This window comes from Hyperolius riggenbachi, chromosome 5 (genome assembly GCF_040937935.1).
Source record: "Hyperolius riggenbachi isolate aHypRig1 chromosome 5, aHypRig1.pri, whole genome shotgun sequence".
Lineage (NCBI taxonomy): Eukaryota > Metazoa > Chordata > Amphibia > Anura > Hyperoliidae > Hyperolius > Hyperolius riggenbachi.
Window position 1 is genome coordinate 143,932,543 of NC_090650.1, and position 24,166 is coordinate 143,956,708.

The window sequence follows — 24,166 nt, forward strand, 5'->3', positions numbered from 1 at the left end:
GAGGTAAATCTTCCATCTGTTCCAATCAATGCATGTAGTCAATTTTATGCAGAATCAATTAGGAAAAATTCCAAAAAGAAATTGTTTTGGAAACTGGTTCCCTGCAGATATTATTGCTGTAATCAAATATGCCTGGAAAATTGATAAGTGTATGGGCTCACTTGGCAGGCATAGTAGGCGGTGGCATAATGTTGGTGGGGAGAGCGCTTGATTAAAGTTGGCCTGGGGCAGTAAAAGTATAAATCTGGCCTTGAACTCACATGATACATCCTGAATTTCAAGCCGAATGTCAGAATGTTAATAAATCTTGGCTATACCTGGGGCGAATATTCCATTAAGGACACATGGAATATGGGGACAGCTTGTTATACCTGACTTCATAAAGGCTTCATTAATATAAAAATAAAAAACAAACTAGCAATGATGCACTAGAATTCAATTCAGATAATTTCCTATATCACATAAACCAAGGTAGAAGATTTACAGAAGAAGAAATATGTGCACAAATAAACAAAAATACATCATCGAAAATAAAACCAATAAAAAAAAAGGTATAGAGATCAGAAGAAAGAAGAATGTTGGTTAGCATAAATATAGAACAGAAGAAAAGTTTTATTTTCTGACTCTAAATTTTAAGATCATGTGTTTATGTAATTAAAATAACATTTTCTATGGTGTTTGTGTTTTTACCATTTACTTATTTATGATAAATAGGTAGAGGGTCAAAGGCTAGTAGTAGTATCTCTCTCTCTCTCTCTCTCTCTCTCTCTCTCTCTCTCTCTCTCTCTCTCTCTCTCTCTCTCTCTCTCTCTCTCTCTCTCTCTCTCTCTCTCTCTCTATATATATATATATATATATAGTAAACCTTGCAGGAATGTTTTATAAACATTTCCATGACTTGTCAAAAATGTGTACATCCCAGCATGTTTTAGTTAAGTATCTACTGCAGAGGAGCATTGCCACCATCAGCAGCAGTGTTGCTATGTGCATATATCCCTTTGTGAATTCCCAAACTGTCATTGGAGCCAATGCACATGCATACTTTATGATTGGCTTTTGTTAAAATAATTGGCAGGTTTTTTTTTGGCGATCTCAGGTTTTCTTCTCCCTAGTTAATCAGACACTCATTGTATGTCACTTATATTTGCTTAATAATTATTCCATGTAGTATACTTTTTTTTTTTGCAAACATTGCCTATTAAAAAAATCAACTCTCTTTTGTGAATATTTTAGAAGGTAACAAAGAACAAAACTAAGGGCTCACTTTTAAGCTACTAATTTCTTTCATCTGCTGTCAAAACAATGTTCAGATCTGACTCGTTGTACATGAATATGATTATGAAAACTTTGATTGGCATTCTGCAAAGATTCTGAAGTTAAACAAACAAAGCTTTATAAGAATAGAATTTTGTTTCTGTGCATGAAATCCCTTGTTTATCCGGCTCTAATGTGACTGGCGTAGGGCATGCCTTTGATTTTGTTCACTTTTCTGTGCATCTGAGATGTATTGCTGACAGAAGAAGGCAACTGAGTTATGTGCAGTTAATCAAAAATAATCTAGTGTTTAGCACATTAGTTTTTCCTTTTTTTTCCCCAAAGAAAGCAGAAATGTTTCTGAAAAAGTAGTTTGTGTTCTGATGTCTAGAAAGTTTCAGCAATAGCCAAATGCAACTAAAAAAGTATGAAAAGACCCCATGTGAGCAGAACATGGTGCAGTAAAAAAAGGGGGGGGGGGGTGGATGGGAGGGAGTTTAAATATTTTTTACCTGTTGGATGCACCATTTTATATGGCTTTAAGGACAAGAGAGAAGAGATGCTGTTCCTTCAGTTTCCTAAAGGTACTCATAGGACTTTGGGGCCCTTAGCGCACCTACGCTGCAAAAAAAGTGTCACACATGTAGTATCGCTGTACTCAGGAGAAATAGTACAATGTGTTTTGGGGTGTATTCTTACACATACCCATGCTGGGTGGGAGAATTGTCTCTGTAAATGGACAATTGTGTGTAAAAAAATAAACCCATAAAATAATACCCACCCAATATGGGTATGTGTAAAAATACACCACAAAACACATTATACTACTTCTCCTGAATACGGCGATACCACATGTGTGGCACTTTTTTGCAGCCTAGGTGCGCTAAGGGGCCCAACGTCCTATGAGTACCTTTAGGATTTCACAGGTCATTTTGAGGCATTTGGTTTCCAGACTACTCCTCACGGTTTAAGGCCCCTAAAATGCCAGGGCAGTATAGGAACCTCACAAATGACCACATTTTAGAAAGAAGACACCCCAAGGTATTACATTAGGTGTATGGTGAGTTCATAGAAGATTTTATTTTTTGTCACAAGTTAGCGGAAATTGTGACGGGGCTGTGGGGCATGGTGAGTCCGTTGCAGATTTCATTTTTTTTTGTCACAAGTTAGCAGAAATGGAAACTTTTTTTTATTTTATTTTTTGTCACAAAGTGTCATTTTCCGCTAACTTGTGACAAAAAATAAAATTTTCTATGAACTCACCATGCCTCTTAGTGAATACTTTGGGATGTCTTCTTTCCAAAATGGGATCATTTGGGGGGTATTTATACTGTCCTGGAATTCTAGCACCTCATGAATCATGACAGGTGTTCAGAAAAGTCAAGAGATGCTTCAAAATGGGAAAATTCACTTTTTGCACCATAGTTTGTAAACGCTATAACTTTTACCCAAACCAATAAATATACACTTATTGGATTTTTTTAAATCAAAGATATGTAGCACAATAAATTTGGTCAAAAATGTTTATAGAAATTTTACTTTATTTGAAAAATGTCAGCACAGAAAGTTAAAAAAAAAAATTTTTTTGACAAAATTAATGTCTTTTCTGATGAATATAATAAAAACTAAAAATCACAGCAGAAATCAAATAGCACCAAAAGAAAGCTGTATTAGTGACAAGAAAAGGAGGTAAAATTCATTTAGGTGGTAGGTTGTAGGACTGAGCAATAAACCGTTAAAGCTGCAGTGGTCTGAATGGAAAAAAAAAGTGTCTGGTCCTTAAGGGGTTTTAAGACTGCAGTACTTAAGTGGTTAAAGTATGCCAGAGCTAAAATCTATGAACTATTGACCCTTTTTATCTCTTTCCTGCTCTCAGAAGCCATTTTCTGCTAGGAAAGAGTTTTATAGTTGGAATTTCTTATCTGTTAGGGTCACACTGTAGTCACTTCCTGCCTGAGCCAGGACTAAGTCAGCCACTTACATACCGGATATTTAACTATTTCATGTAGAGAAAGAAAAAAAGGACCACAGCATAGTTATTAGTGTGTTTGGCACTGTACATACCCATGTCTATCTCATCATGTCACACGGCACTTCGGGTATTCTTTAAATCACACTGCAATATTGCCAAAAAGTCGATTGCACCTTAACAGTTCAGGTTGCCCATACCGTACCATGCAAGTATGCCTCAGATTCTATATAAATGCCAACATCATCCTGTGAATGCACAGCAAGAAGTGCAATGTTGTGTCAGGACCCAACATGCATGTGACGGGATGTAATGCAATGCAACCACCATAGTGGGAAAGGGCCCTAAACCTTTATTCACACTAATCCTGTATGTGTGTCACAGTAGTAGCAGTGCTATGTTTCTTGTAAAAGAAAATAAAAAAAGGCTATTATGGATATTTTCAAAGATGCTTTTTTGTGATTGAATAATGATTCACTGACACACAGCAACAGTGAAAGTGTTAATATTCCTTCCGTAGTCTTAGTCTCCAGATGTTTTATTCAGACTCAGGCTCTTGTTTATTGCATAATGTAGACAAATACTGGAGCCCAGCTGATAATGTACTGTTGCCGAATACCATCATTCAGCAATACAAAGCCAGACAGCCATCAACTAAATCAAACACCTGGTGCCCCAGGCAGCATGCAGTCACTAATTTCCATTAGGTGTATACTGGCGCTCAAATTATTAACAGGCACCTAGTTCATCTGCTTCAAGGAATGTACTGTATGTAAAAAAGAATGTGTATACCTGCAAACTGTAGCATAGGGTCAGAATCGGTGATAAAGACAGCCTTCTTGGGCGCATCTTCCACTTCCTCAGCTTCCCTGAAAAGTCTCCCAGTATTTATATAATGTACAATACAGACTGCTCTTTCTGTGTGATACACTTACCGTGTGGCAACTTACTGCACTGATTACATATTGAACATGATTTGTATGTCCTGTTGAAGTAATCAATCTCAGAGGTCACACACTAATGTACTTAAAGGACCTCTGTCGTAAAAATCTTAAAATTTAAAGTACCTGTAAACATACACAAATAAGAAGTACCTTTCTTCCAGAGTAAAATGAGCCATAAATTATTTTTTTCCTACGTTTCTGTCACTTATGGTAAGTAGTAGAAATCTGACATTACTGACAGATTTTGGACTAGCCCATCTTGGGCGTTCTCAGGGTTTTCTTTATTTTTAAAAGCACTTACTGAATGGCAGTTGCTCTGTCCAACTGCAAAAAAAAAATTTCTTTGAGCAGAGAGGCTGGCCAGCATCTTTGTATAAATCCTTTGCAGGGAATGTCTTTATAAAAAATAAAGGCCATGCTGATAATCACCTATGGAGATATGGACTAGCCCAAAACCTGTCGGTAATGTCAGCTTTCTACTACCTACTGTAAGTAACAACAAAGGAGAATATTAATTTCTGGCTCATTTTACCCTGGAAGAAATGCACTTCTTATTTGTATGTGTTTTAAATTTTAAGATTTTAACACTCTGCATGACGATGTCCTGTTGGTAAAACTCTGCATGACTTACCTGTTGGTAAGTCAAGCACGCCAATCTATCTCAACCCTAGATACCTCCATCAGCAAGGTAGAGTTTTCAGTCTCATGTGGACTACAAATATTCCTGGGACTCTGCAAACATCCTGCTGGTAGTGAGGCTGTTGCATAAACAGCTTAGCCACCTCCTGCCCCATGACCTGGAAATAAGACTCTGCACTCCCCACCTTACAAAATCATAGATAACACTGTTTATTTATCTCTGAGCTGATAGCAAGTTGTAAAGGAATGACAGCAAACCCCTCTCTTCCTCCCAGGGAATGCAATGGCAGGATTAGTGTGTAAACAAGTGTAAAATAAACATTCCAGGAGCAGACAGAAGTAACAAGAGCGTAGGGTATATACAATGTGTTACTAATACATATTAAAGCTGATGGGAACCGGTTTAAAAAAAACAAGTCAGATACTTACCTAGGGAGAGGGAGGCTCTGGGTCCCATAGAGCACTCTCTCGCCTCTCCCAGTGCCCGCTGCTGTCCTGGCTCCCCTGCAGCGGTATTCGACTGTTTCGGTCAAATACCGCTGTCTCCCGGCTGAAGGGAGGGTTTGGAAATGCTTCGGGAGCCGAGTGCTCCCGAAGATGGGAGGCTCTACACTGCGCATGCACGCGCACCCTCTATGACGCACTCGCGTGTGCACCGCCTGTCTTCGGGAGGACTCAGCTCCCGAAGACTTTCAAAGTCCCCTCGGCGTGAGATGAGAACGGAGGAGCCAGTGCAGCACCGAGGACCGAGCCTTCCCTCTCCTTAGGTGAGTATCTGCCTTTTTTGTTTTTTTTTTAAACCAGGATTACATTAGCTTTAACACAAATGAACTGCTTAAATAAAGAGGAGAGATAGACAAATACAATGTGTGGGTATAATGTACAATAGAAGCTACTGTATTTACATTTGGCTGAAAATTGATCAAACGATTGATTGGGCCAATAAGAGTTATCAAATCTCCGGGATATCTACAGGAAAAATCCTTCTCTCTGTCTCTGCCCCTTCTGTCTCTGATGCATGCATGCTTCTCTCAATCTCTGTATCCTTTTCTTTGTAATTGCATCTCTCTTTTTTCCTGTCTTTGGGGTGCTTTCACCAAAATGTAGTGGTTATTGTGCAAGTAGGTAGGGTAGGTTATGTTTAACTGCTTCATTTCCTGTCCCTGTCTGTAAGGTACATATGGACATATCTACTTTTGCTTTTCATTGACAGTACAGTATTACTAGTATGCAGTTATATTTTTAAATGCAGTGGAAAAAGAGGGCAGACAACTCTGTGCAGGAGAGACACTTCATTACAGCAATACAGAAAGAAAAGTAATACGGGGGAAATGTAACATGTGTCATCCTGACTCCCTCCTACTTATGTGCCTAAAGGTGGGTACACACGTCAGATAAAAGTCTTTAGAAATGAAAGATCACAGACCAATTTTACCCCCTTTCATGTAGTATGAGAGCCATACTCTACACAGTCTATTCTATGGAGCTGAACTCCCCATCAGATAAAAACCTTTGCAAGATGCTGCACACAAAGACCGCTGTACACCTGCAACAGATCAGTATCTGCAAAAGATCTGTTCCTGCAAAAGATCCATTCCTGCAAAATGCATTCATAGTCTATGATATCTGCAGATCTCATACACACCTTGTTTAACGGACAATTATCTGTAGATCAGATCCACCAGGTTGGACCTTCAGATCGGCAGATAATTGTCTGATCTGCAGATGAATGTCCATTAAACAAGGTGTGTATGGGATCTGCAGAGATCATAGACTATGAATGCATTTTGCAGGAATGGATCTTTTGCAGGAACAGATCTTTTGCAGATACTGATCTGTTGAATGTGTACAGCATCTTTGTGTGCAGCATCTTGCAAAGATTTTTATCTGATGGGGAGTTCAGCTCCATAGAATAGACTGTGTAGAGTATGGCTCTCATACTACATGAAAGGGGGTAAAATTGGTCTGTGATCTTTCATTTTCCAAAGACTTTTATCTGACGTGTGTACGCACCTTAAGGATGTTGCCTCCTCAGCCTCTGCCTCAGCCCTGCCTTGGGCACTACTGAACTTCTTAATAGGTTATATAGATGAACCAAAAATTGCCTCTCTAAGCTACCTGGTGATTTTTTTGTGTATATTGCCATCATAACTTCCAACTTTTGAGATAAAAAAGAGGGTCACATTTAAGTCATATCCCTGCCACACCACTTTTCACAAGTATAATTAATAAGCAAAATAAACAGATTTATCATATTAACCATACTGGATCTATTATCATTAGTTTTATCTTCATAATAACATTTAAAATGAGAAATAAATAATTTAAAGCAAAGGGATAAAGTTTAGAGTAAATAAAGCATGTATAAGTAGAAAAAAAGAGGGACTGTCTTAAAGAGGGACAGACGGGAGCTATGTGAGTGACATACATTAGCACAAGTGGTTTACAGTGTACCAGAGATCTAAAAATAGCAAAAATCAATACTACCCAGGGCTTCCTCCAGCCTCATCAACACGCCCCGCGCATGCGCAGTAAACCTGGACTGACTCAACTGAGTCAGTTAAAGGGGATGATCACGGCTGAACAGCAGACCACGGGAGGACGCTGAGGGACTCAGACATGTTTATGGGGCTGGAGGAAGCCCAGGGTAAGTATTGATTCTTGCTATTTTTAGATCTCTAGTTTACTTTAATTATGCCGATGATATAAGTATTGACATTGGGACTTAAGCAGTTAGAAAATGGGCAAGTTTAAACTTTAAGCAAAAAATGTTAGCTGTTTCTTACCACCCAAAAAATATTGGCTTCCGGTTCGGAACTGAAGAGGACTATTTGTTCTTACAGACGATGCTTCATCCCCATCAATGGTTAACATGGCAGCATTCTCCTCTGCTGTGAATCGCACCTCATGCCACTGTCCATCGTTGAGCCCAGAGCCTGAGAAATAAAAATATAATTAAAAATAGCTGCAATTAATTATTTTATCCATAATCCGAAAAAAGGAATGGACAAGTACAAAGGTTGTGCTCTCAGGGACAATGGCCACATGTCACCTTTCAAGTGCCTTCTTTTTTTGCCACCTCAAGCAGCTCAAGATGAACTGGACCTACTAGAAGTGTTTCCTGAGCTTTCTATGAGATGATTGCTCAGTTTTTAAATCAACCAGTGCTTTCACACAACTTCCTATCAGAATGCAATTCTACCACCATCAATTTCTGCACTGTTTTGATCTTGTGAGATGTGATTTAAGTCTACAAAGACTCATTGGAGCTTTCCTATATTTAATACACAACTATAGCATGTACACACACTAAATCTAAATAAAGATTTAACAACCATTATCAAAGTTTTACATTACCAGTTTACTACTACTACTACTACTACTACTAATAATAGTTATTATTATTATTATTATTATTATTATCAATATCAGTGAATAACAATTTAAGCTCAATGTTAAAGGACCACTATCGCGAAAAAAGTAGGCAGTTAAAAAATGTGACAGATGACAGGTTTTGGGCCAGTCCATCTTTTTAAGGGGGATTCTCAGGGCTTTCTTTGTTTTCAACAGCATTTCCTGAACAGCAGTTTAACTGCCAAAATAGCAAGATACTAGCTGGCCTCCCTAATCAATTGCACACTATTATGTCAGTTAAATTTTGCAACTGTTGTTCAGTAAATGCTGTTGAAAACAAAGAAAGCCCTGAGAATCCCACTTAAAAAGATGGACTGGCCCAAAACCTGTCATCTGTCACATTTTTTAACTGCCTACTTTTTTCGCGATAGTGGTCTTTTAAATAACAAAATCAATAACAAAAACCGGTAAATAACTATTTAATTGTGGTATTACATTATCAGTAAATTTACCGATAATGTTGAACCTAACTATAACCTAACCTCTCCGTACTCTCACACAGAACCCTTCTCTGTTGGTGCCTAACCCTAAGACCCCCCTGGTGGTGCATAACCCTAAGACCCCCCCTGGTGGTGCCTAACCCTAAGACCCCCCCCCCCTGGTGGGGCGTACCCCTAAGACCCCATTCATGGTGCCTAACCCTAAGACTCTCTTAGTGGTGCCTAACCCTAAGACACCCCCCCTAATGGTGCCTAACCTTAACACCCCTGATCCCTGCTTCCAATAATATGATACATTTCAACTTAATTGCAGTCACCCGCTAAACAGTGTAACAGCTTTCTATATTACGATAACAATTATGCCCACATATCGAAAAGTAACAATTGCACCAACATATATCGATAAATAACAATTACACTAATTTTTGGCCGCAACTTTTTCAACTTCTCCTAGTTTTTTACCCTTATTGCCTGTACAATTCTTCCTTGTTATATGCCACATGCATTATATGTAAACATATTGTTTGCAATAGCAGAAAAGAACACCAATCTACACTACTCTATATTTATAATGTTTAATGTAGACAACTGGCAAAGAAAAACATCATATGGTCCTTAATAGCGATGTTCAGTGAGCGGCATCTGTGGACAGTCTCCAGCTTATTTGCAATTTTGAACATAATAATACTAACATGAAGCTTGCTGAAGGCTTAGTGACTGATTTTCTTGTAAAGATTAAAGATGCATATTCTTTGCCCAAGTTATTAGCATTACATAAATGTATGTAGTCCCTGTAGGTCTACTTTGGAATTGTTCCATTTTCTTATCCATCTACTAAGCTGAACAATGCGTGCTTACAGTAGTTTTATTCCAATTAACTTGCAGAAGATGCTTTCGGTGATCCCAGACCATGGCTCAATATTTGTTGTAACAAGTAAATGAACAGAATAATGACAAGCCCTTTGGTGCGCTTCTGCATTTTTGTTTATTTCACATACATGTTTAGAAATATCACTACAGTGATAATGCAAAGTACATCAGTACATTGGAAATAGATGATCAATACGTTTTGTAGATTTTTATTATACTTTTATATTTTTAGATTACAATTTGAGAATGTGTGTCTGTTTTCTTGGGTCAAACACTTTTTATCATGTCTGTACTAGCTAGTTCAGATCCATAATTGCTATAAATAAAATATATTGCACCTAATGCAAGAAAAGTTATTAAAAAAATAGTTTTAGCAACACATTTTTACACATTTTGCACGATTTATAACCCTTAGGACTCATGGGCACACTGTAGCACCATATCACTTCTGCCATTTCTAATGTGCTAAATTTAAGGCTTATTCATTACTGCGTTTCAGCTTCTTTCAGAGTGTTTCACATTACATAATTGCGAATTAACTTTTTAGCTGAAGGGAGGAATTGATAAGTAGATTTGTGTGCAGACTACACATCAAGCTGAATTTGGTCAGAATTTCAGAAATTTGGGATTTATATATCAAACTCAACTAATGGTTGCTTCAGGTTTTACTAGTGTTGGAAGGGAAATAAGTCCTAACAGTGATCAGAAATTGTAAATATATGCTGTAAAGATGGACATTAGCTTCCCAATGATTGATTTTACCAAACTAATTTTCCTCAAATGGTTAAAGTTCAAAATTTAGTGACAGTATAATTCAATAAAGAACAAAAATTACATGACATTAAGATCCTTTAAGAACTATATAAATCATTTTAATAAAAGAATGGCTGTCTCAATTTTGTGGGAAGAGAGGACCCTTCCCAATGTGTAATCTTCCAAATAAGACATGGGGTAAAATGGAGGGGGTGCCCCAATTAAAAAGGAAACCAGCCTACCTAAATAGTTGAAAACGTTGTGAAAAGACTCCTCACTTACTCACTTATTCAAATGGATTAAAGGTAAACAAAAGACACTGACACCATTTAAGGAATCCAGGTAATACAAGCACAAATATTAAATCATGTACCGGTATATTGCATTTTTCTCCAGCATACACATCAGTAACATCATCCAAGGCTATAATCTAAATCAGTCAGCCTTTGCACAGGCCTTTCCTTTTCAGAGGAATTAAAAGGTGATAAAAAGAACACCCATATAAAAGATCATTTCAAGGTCCAGGTTATTCCTTGTTGGGGGTTAGTGATGGCCACATCTGGGAGAACTCATGGAGAAGCATGTGATTTGTTTGATCATCTGATCTTGAAAAGCTCTGATTTGCTGTGATCACGTGTAAAATGATGGAGGCCACACATTCAGTGGCCCTCTTTCTTTCCGATCACTTGTCTTCATGTTACTAACTTTATTCCATTATTTTCCAATTTTCCAATTTTTAAATGAAAGTTTGGCCACTGTTTCCAGGCTATGAAGAAAGTTTGTGTCTGGAATGGGGGAGGGGGAGGTTAATATTTTATTAGGGGCTAGATTCCCTAACACTGCAACTGCCTACTGAGGGCTGCAGCTCAAGCACTCTGAGCTGGCAGGAGAAAATTGCAATATAAATGTTATTTGTCATGTCTAATAAAATATTGTACCACTATTTATAGGCATTGTTCGAGAGGTATGGGGCGTTAATGATATCTTGAACAAGTAAACTGGAGTAATGGAGACCTTTTGCTCTTCTCACACTATACAAGGGGGAAGGCCTCAGATGTAGACAAAATGTCAGAAATGGCCACCTATTTACCAGCTAAGCCAGTAATGAGCCAGGACATTGTAACCAATCAGTAGAGATGGCCCGAACCTCCGATTTTTGGTTTGCGAACTTCCTCAAAAGTTCGGTTCACGCAAACTTGCGCAAACTGCAATAGACTTCAATGGGGAGGCGAACTTGGAAAATTTGAAAAAATTATGCTGGCCAGAAAAGTGATGGAAAAGATGTTTCAAGGGGTCTAATACCTGTAGGGAGAAATGGTTCAGTGGGATAGACGTTCAAAAGTCCCGGAAAAAAATCAGGATTTGACGCAAAGCAGTGTTTTAAGGGCAGTAATCTCATTGAATGCTAAATTGCAGGCCTTAACTGCTTTATAACATCTTCCATGTGTATACATCAATCAGGGAGTGTAATCCTTCCTTCCTCCCTCTCCTCCTGTCTTGTCTTGTCTTGTCTTCCAGGGATTTGTAGGATGTTAAAAGCCAGCTTACATACATTGGCCGGGAATCAAACCCAGGTCAACTGTTAGAAAGGCAGCTATGCTCACCACTATACCACCGGCCTAACATGTACCATTGTGATATATCCAAGGGAAAATGAGCTTGCTTAGGGATTTGTAGGATTTCAAAAGCAACCTCACATACATTGGCCAGAAATCGAACCCAGGTCAACAGCTTGGAAGGCAGCTATGCACACCACTATACCACCAACACTACATGCTGAAGCCAGCCTAGCATGTACCATTGTGATATATCCAAGAGAAAAACGAGCTTGCTTATTTGCCTAATTTGCTAGATGAAAGCAGTGGGACACATGGTGATACTGCTTACAGGTTTCAATTCAAGACTTCAGAAAGATCATGTGCCCCCCTGGATGATGCTGGTGTAACACACACAGCAAAGGACAGCAATTTGAAGTCTAGAAGATTCTAGGGCAAGGGTGGGAAGGATGAAAAGCTAGGTGGCCATGCAACCATTCCTGCTAACCTAAAGCTTACTTGTGTCTTACAACAACATATTGGCTTAAGACTTTACCAAATCCACTGCTCCAATATGGGGAAGCTTCTCTGTTTGCTGTTTTTTTTTTTGTTTGTAAGTGTGGTGTCACAATTCACTCATCTCTTCAACTACAAGAAAGGCCCAGGAGTAGTCTTAGCTACCCTAATATCTTGTAATACCTCTCGGTGTTACAAGCCCTACTCCATAGAGCCAAATTAATCCATGCCATGCACTGATGAGGATCAAACAATCCGAAACAGTCTGTATGCATGTTGGATTATTATGGCTCTGTACAAATTAACAAGCTGACACATCCTTGCATTCCAGCAGTTCTGGAGGTGTGTTTACCTTCTAAGGGCAACAATGGTTAATTTGCATATATTCAGCAGTGATGCACTGGGAGACATCTCAAGTTCACTCCAATCGGAATTATCGCAAATTCTTTCTGTTTTAAGAAAGCAAACTCTTGTTTTCCTTAGTAGTCTAGTAATGGGGCTTTTAGGACCATTGCAGCCCCTCACACACTCCAATGAGTTCTGGTTCACCATGAGCTTGCTGGTTAGTCTGTACCTGTTGTTCTATTATACTAGCTTTATAATAAGCTTCTAAATTGTGAACACTGGGTCCAAGTTCAGATGTGTGTGTGTATTTAGTATATTATTGGAGAATCTTGGTTTTTTATTGGCCCATACATATTTGAATATCATTTTTTGGGTTGTATTGAAGAAGGATTTTGGAACCTTAATTGGTAGGTTGCGAAATAAATACATAAGCTGAGGTAGGAGCATCATTTTAAAAGCAGCTATCTTACCCAGCCAAGAAAATTAAATTCTTGATAAACTTTCCAGCTTATTTTTTAAATCATTTATCCATGGGATGTAGTTCTCTTTGTATAAATGGGATGTGTGTGAAGTAAGGTATATACCCAAATATTTGATTTTTTTTTAGACCATGAGAATGAGCAAGATTTCTTTAATGTTAATAGTAATGAGGGTGAAATATTAAACGGGAGTATTACAGTTTTGTCATTGTTGAGTTTGTAGTATGACACTCTTGAGAATAATTTGAGTTCAGATATTAGATGTTTCTGAGATTGTTTAGGGTTTTGGATTGTTAAAATAACATCATCTGCGAACAGACCTAGTTTAATTTCAGTTTGTATGCAGATGATTCCTTTTATAAATGCATTGTCTCTAAGACGTTGGTCAAGGGGCTCTATTGTAAGGACAACAATTATTGGTGATAAATAATGGGCACCCCTGTCCTGTGCCGATTGTTGTTATGTCAAATGGTTTTGAAATAGTGCCTAATGAGTTGACAACAGCTGAAGGACATGAGTATAAGGCAAATATTGCTCTATGCAAATAATCAGGGAGACCAAACCTTTTCAAGATTTCAGAAATGTAGTTCCAATGAACCCTGTCAAACGCCTTTTCCGCGTCCAATGAGATGAAGAGAGAAAGCGTTCGACAGGACTCCACCAAATGCATCAAAGACAAAACTCTTCTAGTAGCATTTGTTGATCTGCTTTTAACAAAACCTGATTGGTCTGCAAGTATTAGGTGCAGTAGATAAGTTGACAACCTACTGGCAATTATTTTTGCATATAGTTTTAAATCTGTATTTAAAGAGAATCTATACTCTAATAGTCTTACACTAAAAAGCATACCATTCTATTCCTTATTTTCTCCTGTGCCCCTCTGTGCTGTTTCTGCCACTCTCTGCTGCAATCCTGGCTTGTAATTAACAGTTTTAGGCAGTGTTTACAAACAAACTAACCAGCTTGTGATAGGCTCACATAAACAGAGTGTGTGAGTCATACAGAGTGTGCAGGGGGCCTGCAGAGGGTGTGTATCGCTTCTATCCAATCACAAGCAGCCCTGCACATTCCGCACATTCAAGCCTTAGCCCGACAGACACGACAGAGGAAAGGAGATAAGATTTATTACAGAGACAGTGCAATTAGGAAAGGCTGCAGTAAGCCAGACCACATTAGAACAGGCATAGGAACTTATAGGATAGAAGAACTAAGGCTGAAAAATTTGTTACAGAGTCTCTTTAACAGCAATATGGGGCGGTAGCTACTTGGCATACTGGGATCCTTTCCATCCTTTGGAATTGTAATTATGGATGCTAGTAGTGATTTCTTAGGGAAGGAATCTGTTGTGGTGATTGCGTTAAACATTGCTGTTAGAGGGCTTATTAACAGGGATGCTCAGATATCACTTTTCACTATCTGGAACTAATTCGGATCCGGATATCCAGATATCCGAACCGGGTCAGATATCCGAATTTGACATTTTTATACCCGAACTGAATGCGGATATCCGACCCCAGTATCCGGCCGGACTCGGATATCCAAATTGAAAGCCAGAAATGGTCTTTTCAAGGCTTCTTATCCCGTTTTAGAAGCTAAAAACATACCACCACCTCTCTCTCCCTCTCTGGTCTTGCAGGGATTTGTAGTATGTCAAAAGCAAGCTCACATACCTTGGACGGGAATCGAACCCAGATCCACTGCTTGGAGGGCAGCTATGCTCACCACTATACCAACAACCACACACAGAGCAAAGGACAGCACTTTGAAATCTGGAAGATTCCAGGGCAAGGGTGGGAAGGATGAAAAGCTAGGTGGCCATGCAACCATTCCTGCTAACCTAAAGCTTACTTATAGACAGTCAAATGAGACACGTGCTGGGTGCAGGGCTGTGTGGTGAGTGATCATATAGACAGTCATATGAGGCACATGCTGAGTGCAGGGCTGTGTGGTGAGTCAACACATTGGCTTAAGACTTTACCAAATCCAATGCTCCAATATGGGGAAGCTTCTCTGTTTATCTGTTTGCTGTGGGTTTTTTTTAAGTGTGGTGTCACAGTTCACTCATTTCTTCAACCACAAGAAAAGCCCAGGAGCTACCGTAATATCTATGTTACGGCAGGGCCCTTATAACACTTTCTCTTACAGGGCTATGGAAACCGTTTTGCCCATGCGATAAAGCGAGGTGCAAAATCATACCTAGCAGAGGATGGTTTCAATCCATCAACCTCTGGGTTATGGACCCAGCACACTTCCACTGCACCACTCTGCTGCCACTCAGGGAATGCTTTGTTGTAGGAAAAAGTGGCGTTAAACTTCTTGGAGCAGACTTACTTCCTCCCTCCAAAAGACACACATACATCCCCATAAAATCATTTAGCAGCAACAACTAGTCTCTGTGGCACAATTGATTAGTGCATTTGGCTGTTAACCAAAAGGTTGGTGGTTCAAGCCCACCCAGGGATGGCTTTGTGTTTTGTGAAGGGAACTAATGTACCCTTCTTTAACTTGAAGATTGTATACAAATGTAAGATTGTATACAAATGTAAGCAGACTGCAGAGTGGTGCAGCAGGAGTGTGCTGGGCCCATAACCCAGAGGTTGATGGATCAGAACCATCCTCTGCTAGGTATGATTTCATTTTTCACCTCGCTTTATCACATGGGCAAAACGGTTACCATAGCCCTGTAAGGGAAAGTGTTATAAGGGCCCTGCTGTAACATCGATATTACGGTAGCTAAGACTACTCCTGGGCTTTTCTTGTGGTTGAAGAAATAAGTGAACTGTGACACCACACTTGAAAAAAAAACCCAGCAAACAGCAAACAGAGAAGCTTCCCCATATTGGAGCATTGGATTTGGTAAAGTCTTAAGCCAATGTGTTGACTCACCACACAGCCCTGCACTCAGCATGTGTCTCGTATGACTGTCTATATGATCACTCACCACACAGCCCTGCACCCAGCACGTGTCTCATTTGACTGTCTATAAGTAAGCTTTAGGTTAGCAGGGATGGTTGCATGGCCACCTAGCTTTTCATCCTTGCCACCCTTGCCCTGTAATCTTCCAGACTTCAAAGTGCTGTCCTTTGCTGTGTGTGTGGTTGTTGGTATAGTGGTGAGCATAGCTGCCCTCCAAGCAGTGGATCTGGGTTCTATTCCCGTCCAAGGTATGTGAGCTTGCTTTTGACATACTACAAATCCCTGCAAGACCAGAGAGAGAGAGGTGGAGGTCCTTTTTGCTATTGAACTTGTAATTCGGATATCTGGGAGAAATCCGCGGATATCCGGGTCGGTGGGGAAACTATCCGCAGATAGCTATCCGGATATATCTGCCCAACTATGTGGAATCCGAATCTGTCCGGATAGGGTAAAAATGGTCGGATATCCGAGTTACCCGGATACCCGTAATCCGGATGAGCATCCTTGCTTATTAATATGTTCATACATTTTGTATAGTATGTGTTGATAAACCCATCTATCCCAGGTGATTTATTTTGTTTCAGAGATTTTATGGTCATTTCTACCTCTTTTTCTTGAAAGGGATCACTTAGTGAGTCTTTTTCCATTTGTGATAGAGAAGGAAGAGTAATTTTGCTTAGATAGTTTTCTATTTCTTTAGGGGTGGGTTGGTGTCTGTGTATTTGGGTCATGTTTTATGTTGTATAGACTCTTATAATAGTCAGATAAGGCATTAACTAGATCTACTGGGTGATGGCAGGATAAACCTGTTACTGGGTGGGTTATTTTGGTATTCTCTGGGATATTCTTTTCCCTTTTATTTTTAGTGTCATTCTTTTTCCTGCTCTGTTATTCTCTGTATAATGTGTCTCTTTCAGGTTAATTAGCCATTTATCATATTGGGATATTAGTTCATTTTTAAGATCCTGTCTAATTGATTCAAGTTGTGGGATAAGTGATTTGTTACCATTACTATATATTGAATGCTCTCGTTTTTTAATTTGTGTTAAATAATAATTATTTTTTTCTTTAGATTTATTTTTTGGATTGGATTGTATTTTATAAGGACCCATCTCATGAATGCTTTGTGGGTGTTCCACAAGGTGGTTTTTGTGACATCTCCATTATCATTGTTGGAAAAAAATTCCTCTAGCTGTTTCTTGATTTGTGGGTATGTAGAATTGGAGTATAATAAAGTTGTATTCATTTTCCATGTTCCCATGGATTGAAAGGATCCCTGGAGGCGTATTGTTGCATATAGTGGGGAGTGGACAGACCAGGTTCTGGTTCCTATTTGGATGTCTTTCATCATGGGAAGAGTGGACTTGTCAGTTAAAATAAAATCTATTCTTGAGAAGGATTTGTATATTGGAGAGTAGTAAGAATAATCTATCTCATTGGGGTGATGGCACCTCCATGCATCATAAAGTTCTGCATTTTTAGAGGAGTCTGTATAGAAGCCAGAGGGTTTTTCCTTTTGTAAGAGCAGTTTTTAAGTGGGACTGCTATGGCGTTAAAGTCGCCAGAAATGAAAAAGTTCCCCTACGCAAATTTAAACTTTTTTTTTAGATTTTTATTTATAAAAGTAATTTGGTGCGAATTTGGGGCATATACATTTGCTATGGTATATAATTTGGAGTCTAGTTTCCCGATTATCATTACCATTCAGCCATCAGAATTATTTTTTGTGTCAATTATTTCCATACCTAATGAGTCCCTGACTGCGATACAAACTCCTCCTTTCCTTTTTTTTTTATCTAGAGTGCTATGGTAAAAAGTCGAAAAAGATGTAAGTTTTAGTTTGGTGGCATCTGATTTATTGAGATGTGTCTATTGGAGACATAGAATGTCTATGTTATCATCTTTTGCTAGTTTGTGGAAAAGAAAGCTTTTTTATGAGAGTTCAGACCTTTTACATTTAATGATACCAGTTTGATATCTCTTAATGTACCTTATCTTTTTGCTCTATTAGTAGGTGTGACTATAACATGTATAGAACCATAAGCTTTAAGGTGTACCAGGAATATCATATAAGTCATAAACATCGTTTTTGCATCATATCCAGGGTAAGCAATCAGCAATAAGAATACAAGTAGAAGTAAAAAATAAAGCTAAGCAACAACAAAAAGCAAACTTATAGTCCAAAATAACCATTTTTGGCCTTAAACCTTTTAGAAATGATAGCAAGAGTAGTAACCATGACCAAAGTATGGACATAAACCAGTTTGTATGAGACCTTGGTCTTAAGGTCATACACCAAAAGTTAGGATTTGTCTTCCTCTATAGTACAAGACCTAGAGGAGAGAGATCCTGTTAGGGGAAAAAGAAAGTTTGTGGCAGCAGATTCCAGATTTAATTTGCAAAGATCAATTGGGATTTTCCACAGCAGGTTTGTCTTTCCTGGTGTGAGAAAACGCGGAAAAGCCGCCGCATGTGCTCAGAACAAGACAGCTGATTCCGCATCTAACGCGGCGGTTTGCACGCGTAGGCCTTCATCTACTAGTATGGCTGAATGCGGAGAAACCGCTGCATGCGCTGATAGCGGTGCGGCTGGTTCCGCGTCCAGCGCGGCGGGTGGTACACAACACATGTCTGGTGTGGCTGGGACTGATAGTCCACACAGGTTCAGAAGGACGCACGCGTGCTGAGAGGCAGAACTTTTATGACAGCCAGAAGGGAGTCAGCTGACCAAGCCAGTCAGCTGACGACTCAACAAGTTCCCATTGGTCCAGCACTTAGGGGAGGCACTGGAGAGCGCTGTGCTATTTATACCGGGTGCTGGTCATTCACTGGTTGTCTGCCGTTGCGATCACTACGTGGAAGCACTCAGACCTTTTTGTCAGAATCTGTGTTACCATTCTGTTATACTTCAGACTAGTTCCAGGGTGTTGATGATCACGGACCTCACACCCAAGATTAGGGACTTGTGTTACCATTCTGTTATACTTCAGAGTAGTTCCAGGGTGTTGATGATCACGGGCCTCAAACCCAAGATTAGAGACTTGTGTAACCATTCTGTTATACTTCAGACTAGTTCCTGGGTGTTGATGATCACGGACCTCACACCCAAGATTAGGGACTTGTGTTATCATTCTGTTATACTTCAGACTAGTTCCAGGGTGTTGATGATCACGGAGCTCACACCCAAGACTAGGCATTGTTTATTATCTGTTATGACTTACTGCTTTTCTGACCACTCTTCTGTTCACTGATTCGGTACTTCGCTATATCTGATACTCTGTTGCCAAACCCTGATTGCCTTAGGATTACCGAATCAGCCTCCTGTCTTTGTACCTTGTATGTCCGTGTGTTGCCGACCTGGCTTGCCCGACCTTGAGAACTATCTCCCCAGTTTAGGAGATAGTTCACAGATCTGTCAGTGACATCCTGCTATTGGTGTCGCTCACGCTCTGGTCCTTCCTTCTCCCAGCCTGGCTCCACCCTGTGGGAGTTTCTCAGGCTGTTGGAAGGTACTCGTTCTCTCGTGCAGTATTCATTACTGCCTTTTGTATCTGTCCTCCAGATATTGTCCTCAAAGTATTACTGTTGCACCAAACACTCATATCATTCAGGTGTCCAGAGGTTAGTAATATATCTGATTATCGGTGATACTGCAGATCATCAATAATTAGGTATATATCTGTATTTTTGGTGATACTGCAGATCACCAATAATCAGACCCTCTCTGCGTTACACCGATCGTTACACCTGGGGTCAGAGATATTTTCGGACCATTCCATCTGTTGTGGCTTGGAAGCTCCAGCTAAGTTGCGATTGTCTTTAACAGTGATGACAGGAATGTTCCCATTGTGCTAAAAAGTCATAGCCATCTTTCACAGATTTGAGGATGAAGAGATTGCCTTGTCTGTGTATTATGATTTTAGTTGGGAATCCCAATTTATATTGGATCTGAGCATTTCTGAGTGAGGCTGTAATGGGTGCAAAGGCTCACCTGCCCTGGAGTGTGGTTTGTGATAGGTCAGCAAAGAGAGTTAAGTTCTGATAAGGATCTGGCACATACTTTTTACTGCTACTGTAAGATCAGCAGGATGCCAGGAAACTGGTATTGTTTAAAATGAAATAATTGAAATAAATATGTCAGCCTCCATATTTCGTTCACTTCAGATGTTCTTGAAATAAGAAAAGCTAGTCACTGTTTCATTAAATGTGTTTTCTATGGTGCAATGAAATTATTGGGAAATTAACCATTAGCAGTTGGTATTTCACACACGGTAAATGGGTATGCTAAAGTGTGCCTCATAAGCTGCAGAACAACAACAAGATGGTCAGCTCTTTTCTGCATTTATTAGTTCTTTCTTTTATGGATGTTCTTTTACCTCTACAGCAAGTGTCCAATATGAGCTTTACCTGTGTAATATTATCATGCTCTATTTACTTGTCCTATTAACCACATTAACAATGAGAAATTGTACTCTAGGCTTCTGGATTACTTCATAATTCATCCTATAGGCATAATAATTGTTATTATATTTCTGAATTTATATAGTGCTGACCTTTCCCACAGCAATTTACAGAAAACATTGATCATGTTGCATCAATAACTGTCCCTCAAAGGATCTCACAATCTAATGTCACCACCATGGATTGCTAACCACTTACCTAGTAAAAAGTGAATCATTTCCATTTTGACCCTGTGTGTGGGACATATATGAGCTATGGCTATGAACACTGCCAAGCCAATCTATCTTTAAAAAAAACAATGCAAGGGTCAATTATGATCAGATTACACAAATGACCCTCACTTGTAGTGTATGCACTGTGTTGTAGTATTGTCAGCTGCTAGAATCAGTGACAGCTGGTCTGTTGTGTTACCATTTTCTGCACAGTTTTGTGTTATGTATATGCCCAATAAAAATCCTGTTTGTCGTGCACAACTATGGCTGCTGCAGTGTGTTTCTTTCTAAGTCCTGACACCTCTGAATGGTCATAATAATAATAATAATAGTCAAAATACTACCAGTCATGGGATTCCAGTTTGTTTGCCACATCTTCGGTGCAAAATTCCACAAGAATCAAAATAGCAAAGGATTTATTACAAAACATATTCACTGCATTTATTGCACACAAATGCTATCACACATCTGTTATTTCATTAATCTCTTAGCAAAGCAGGAAATGTAATGATGCTTTTGTCTGAAAGCCTTCTGAACAGAAGCACGGGTAAAAGTATCTTTGAATTTCCCACCAGGGCTTTGTATTGGTCTAACAATATAGTCCATGAGAGACATCAGAATTAGGCATTCTCCTTGGTCAGATGAAATAAATAAAAATGTAAGTTAAACCAGTTTGGTGTAAAAAGGAAAAAAATTACATGGCACTTTTCATACAACTGAATCATGTATACAGGGTGGGCCACTTATATGGATGCACCTTAATACGATGGGAATGGTTAGTGATATTAACTTCCTGTTTGAGGCACATAAGTAAATGTGAGGGGGAAAACTTTTTAAGATGGGTGGTGACCATGGCGGCCATTGTGAAGTTGGCCCTTTTGAATCCAAATTTTGTTTTTCAATAGGAAGAGGGTCATGTGACACATCATACTTATTGGGAATTTCACAAGAAAAACAATGGTGTGCTTGATTTTAATGTAACTGTATTCTTTCATGAGGTATTTACAAGTTTCTCTTTGTTTACATCCATTGACATGTCGCCGAGGTTAACACGTGAGGAGCAGATAGAAATTGTGTTGATGTCTGGTGAATGCAGTAACCAGGTCATTGCAGCAGATTTTAATGCAAGACACCCTACCAGACCCCCCTTCTCCCATGCTACAGTTAGCAAACTGCTTGCTAAGTTTCGTTAAACGTGTTCAGTGTTGGATTTGCCAAAATGTGGACGCATGAAATCTGTCACTAATGAAGAAACATCAGTGGCTGTCCTAGCTTCATTCAGCAAGAGCCCACAGCGCAGCACTCTCCACATGTCACTGGAGAGTGGCATTAGTCAAACATCCCTTTGGCAGATATTAGCTACTTACAAATGGCACCCTTACAAACTCCAGCTACTGCAGCATCTCAACAAGGATGACCCAGATCAGCACACTGAATTTGCAGAATGGGCAAAACAAAAATTGGAACAGGACCCTTAGTTTACGCAGAATATTTTGTTCAGTGATGAGGCAAACTTTTATGTGAATGGTGAAGTGAACAAACAAAACCACCGCTATTGGTCTGACACTAACCCACATTGGATAGATCCCTCCAAGACTGATGGAACAAAAACATGTATGGTATGGTGTGGTATATGGGGTACAAAGATAGTGGGGCCATTCCTCATCAATGGAAACCTCAAGGCCACTGGATATGCATTGACAATCCAACACAATAGGCAGCACATTGAACACATTTTATAAGTGGTCAGAAACTTGTAAATAACTCAAGAAAGAATAAAGGTATGTTAAAACCAAGCACACCATTGCTTTTCTTGTGAAATTCCCAATGAGTTTGATGTGTCACATGACCCTCTTCCTATTGAAAAAACAAAAGTTGGATTCAAAATAGCCGACTTTAAAATGGCCACCATGGTCACCACCCATCTTGAAAAGTTTTTCCCCCTCACATATACTAATGTGCCACAACCAGGAAGTTAATATTGCCAACCATTCCCATTTTTATAAGGTGTATCCATATAAATGGCCCACCCTGTAGATCATAACACAATTTTGAGCATTTTAGGTGCATACGCATCCAATCTGCTCATAGCATTCAAAATCAGTTGGTCCTCCTACTACAGGGAAGTGATAGATTTGACCATAAAGGCCCATACACATGTCTGATTTTTGCGAACGACGGGTTGTTTGAACGTCCCGTCGTTCAGTCGTCCGCACGCCAAATCAGGCGTGTGTACAGACTGTCGTTCGCGTGATAAGACTGAGTTTGAGCGATCTGCCCGGTGGATCGCTCAAACTCAGTCATATCACGCGAATGACAGTCTGTACACACGCCCGATTTGGCGTGCGGACGACTGAACGACGGGACGTTCAAACGACCCGTCGTTCGCAAAAATCAGACGTGTGTATGGGCCTTAAGGCTCACACTCAAAATGCTATCACTTAGCAATTTTGCATAGCAATTTTCAAAGCCCTTTAAAAGAAATATGCAAATGCTTTTGCACATTCCTTCAAAGCAAAATGCTGCAGTTTCATTGCAATTTTATAAAGGTACAGTGCTGCAATAGGAGTCCTTGTAGAGTCCCCCTGTAGTAGCGCTTTGCAGATCGCTGGCATCAAAAAGAGCTTCAAGAGTGAACCAGACCATAAAGTGTGGATGTCTGCAAGCATCTTTATATATAGGTAAGTCTTCATGTTGCCCTGCCAATAGTTGTAACTGAACATGAAGTTAACTCTCGACATTTGATTTCCCCATTCTAAAACCCATTCATTTACCACACAGAGCAGAGGAATATAAACCTCCAAATACCATAAACCAAAAGGCAACCTTGTTCACCAAAACATACAAAAGAATATATCATTTACAGCCAAGCTCTGAAGTATAACTGCACATGTTCTAGTCCAGAGGAAAGAAACAAACAGCTCCTGTCACTGTGGAACTTTCTCATAAATCAAGGATATAATCCACAAATAGTTGATGAACAAATCCACAAGGCGACAACCGCCCAGAGAAGAAATCCTGAAATACAACCAGCAGGCTGAAAACAGCTGAGTGCATTTGTAGTCACCTATATCTCACAGCTAAATGCACTGAGGAAAATAGCAGGGAATGTGCTACCTATACTTCATAGAGACAATCACCTTAAGGAAATGTTCCTGGATTTACCACTTCTTTTATTTATGCATCTACCCAATTTATGAGAAATGATTGTAGGAAGTGAATTATCAAAACCAAGAAAACCAGCCAAATTCTCAGCTTATGTCTTGTGCACAAGCTGAATACAAATATCAAATTCACAGAAATATGATTATATTCTAGACCAGTTTTGCTGTGCTTAGCTTAATGTTGTAAACATGATGCAGAGCACAAAATGCTCATTTGGAGGGACCTACAGTATGTAAGAGAAACAAAACAACACC

At 39.4% G+C, this 24,166-nt stretch overlaps 1 protein-coding gene across 10 annotated transcripts in view; it reads right to left on the reverse strand.

Moving 5' to 3' along the window:
• The window catches only part of CNTNAP2 (contactin associated protein 2), a 2,604,396-nt gene that overhangs the window by 1,408,375 nt on the left and 1,171,855 nt on the right, over positions 1-24,166 (reverse strand). For all 10 annotated transcript variants that reach the window (XM_068236339.1, XM_068236338.1, XM_068236337.1 and 7 more), the window contains one exon: positions 7,593-7,742. In XM_068236339.1, the coding sequence (XP_068092440.1) occupies positions 7,593-7,742 (150 nt within the window). The remainder of the gene's footprint in view (positions 1-7,592; positions 7,743-24,166) is intronic.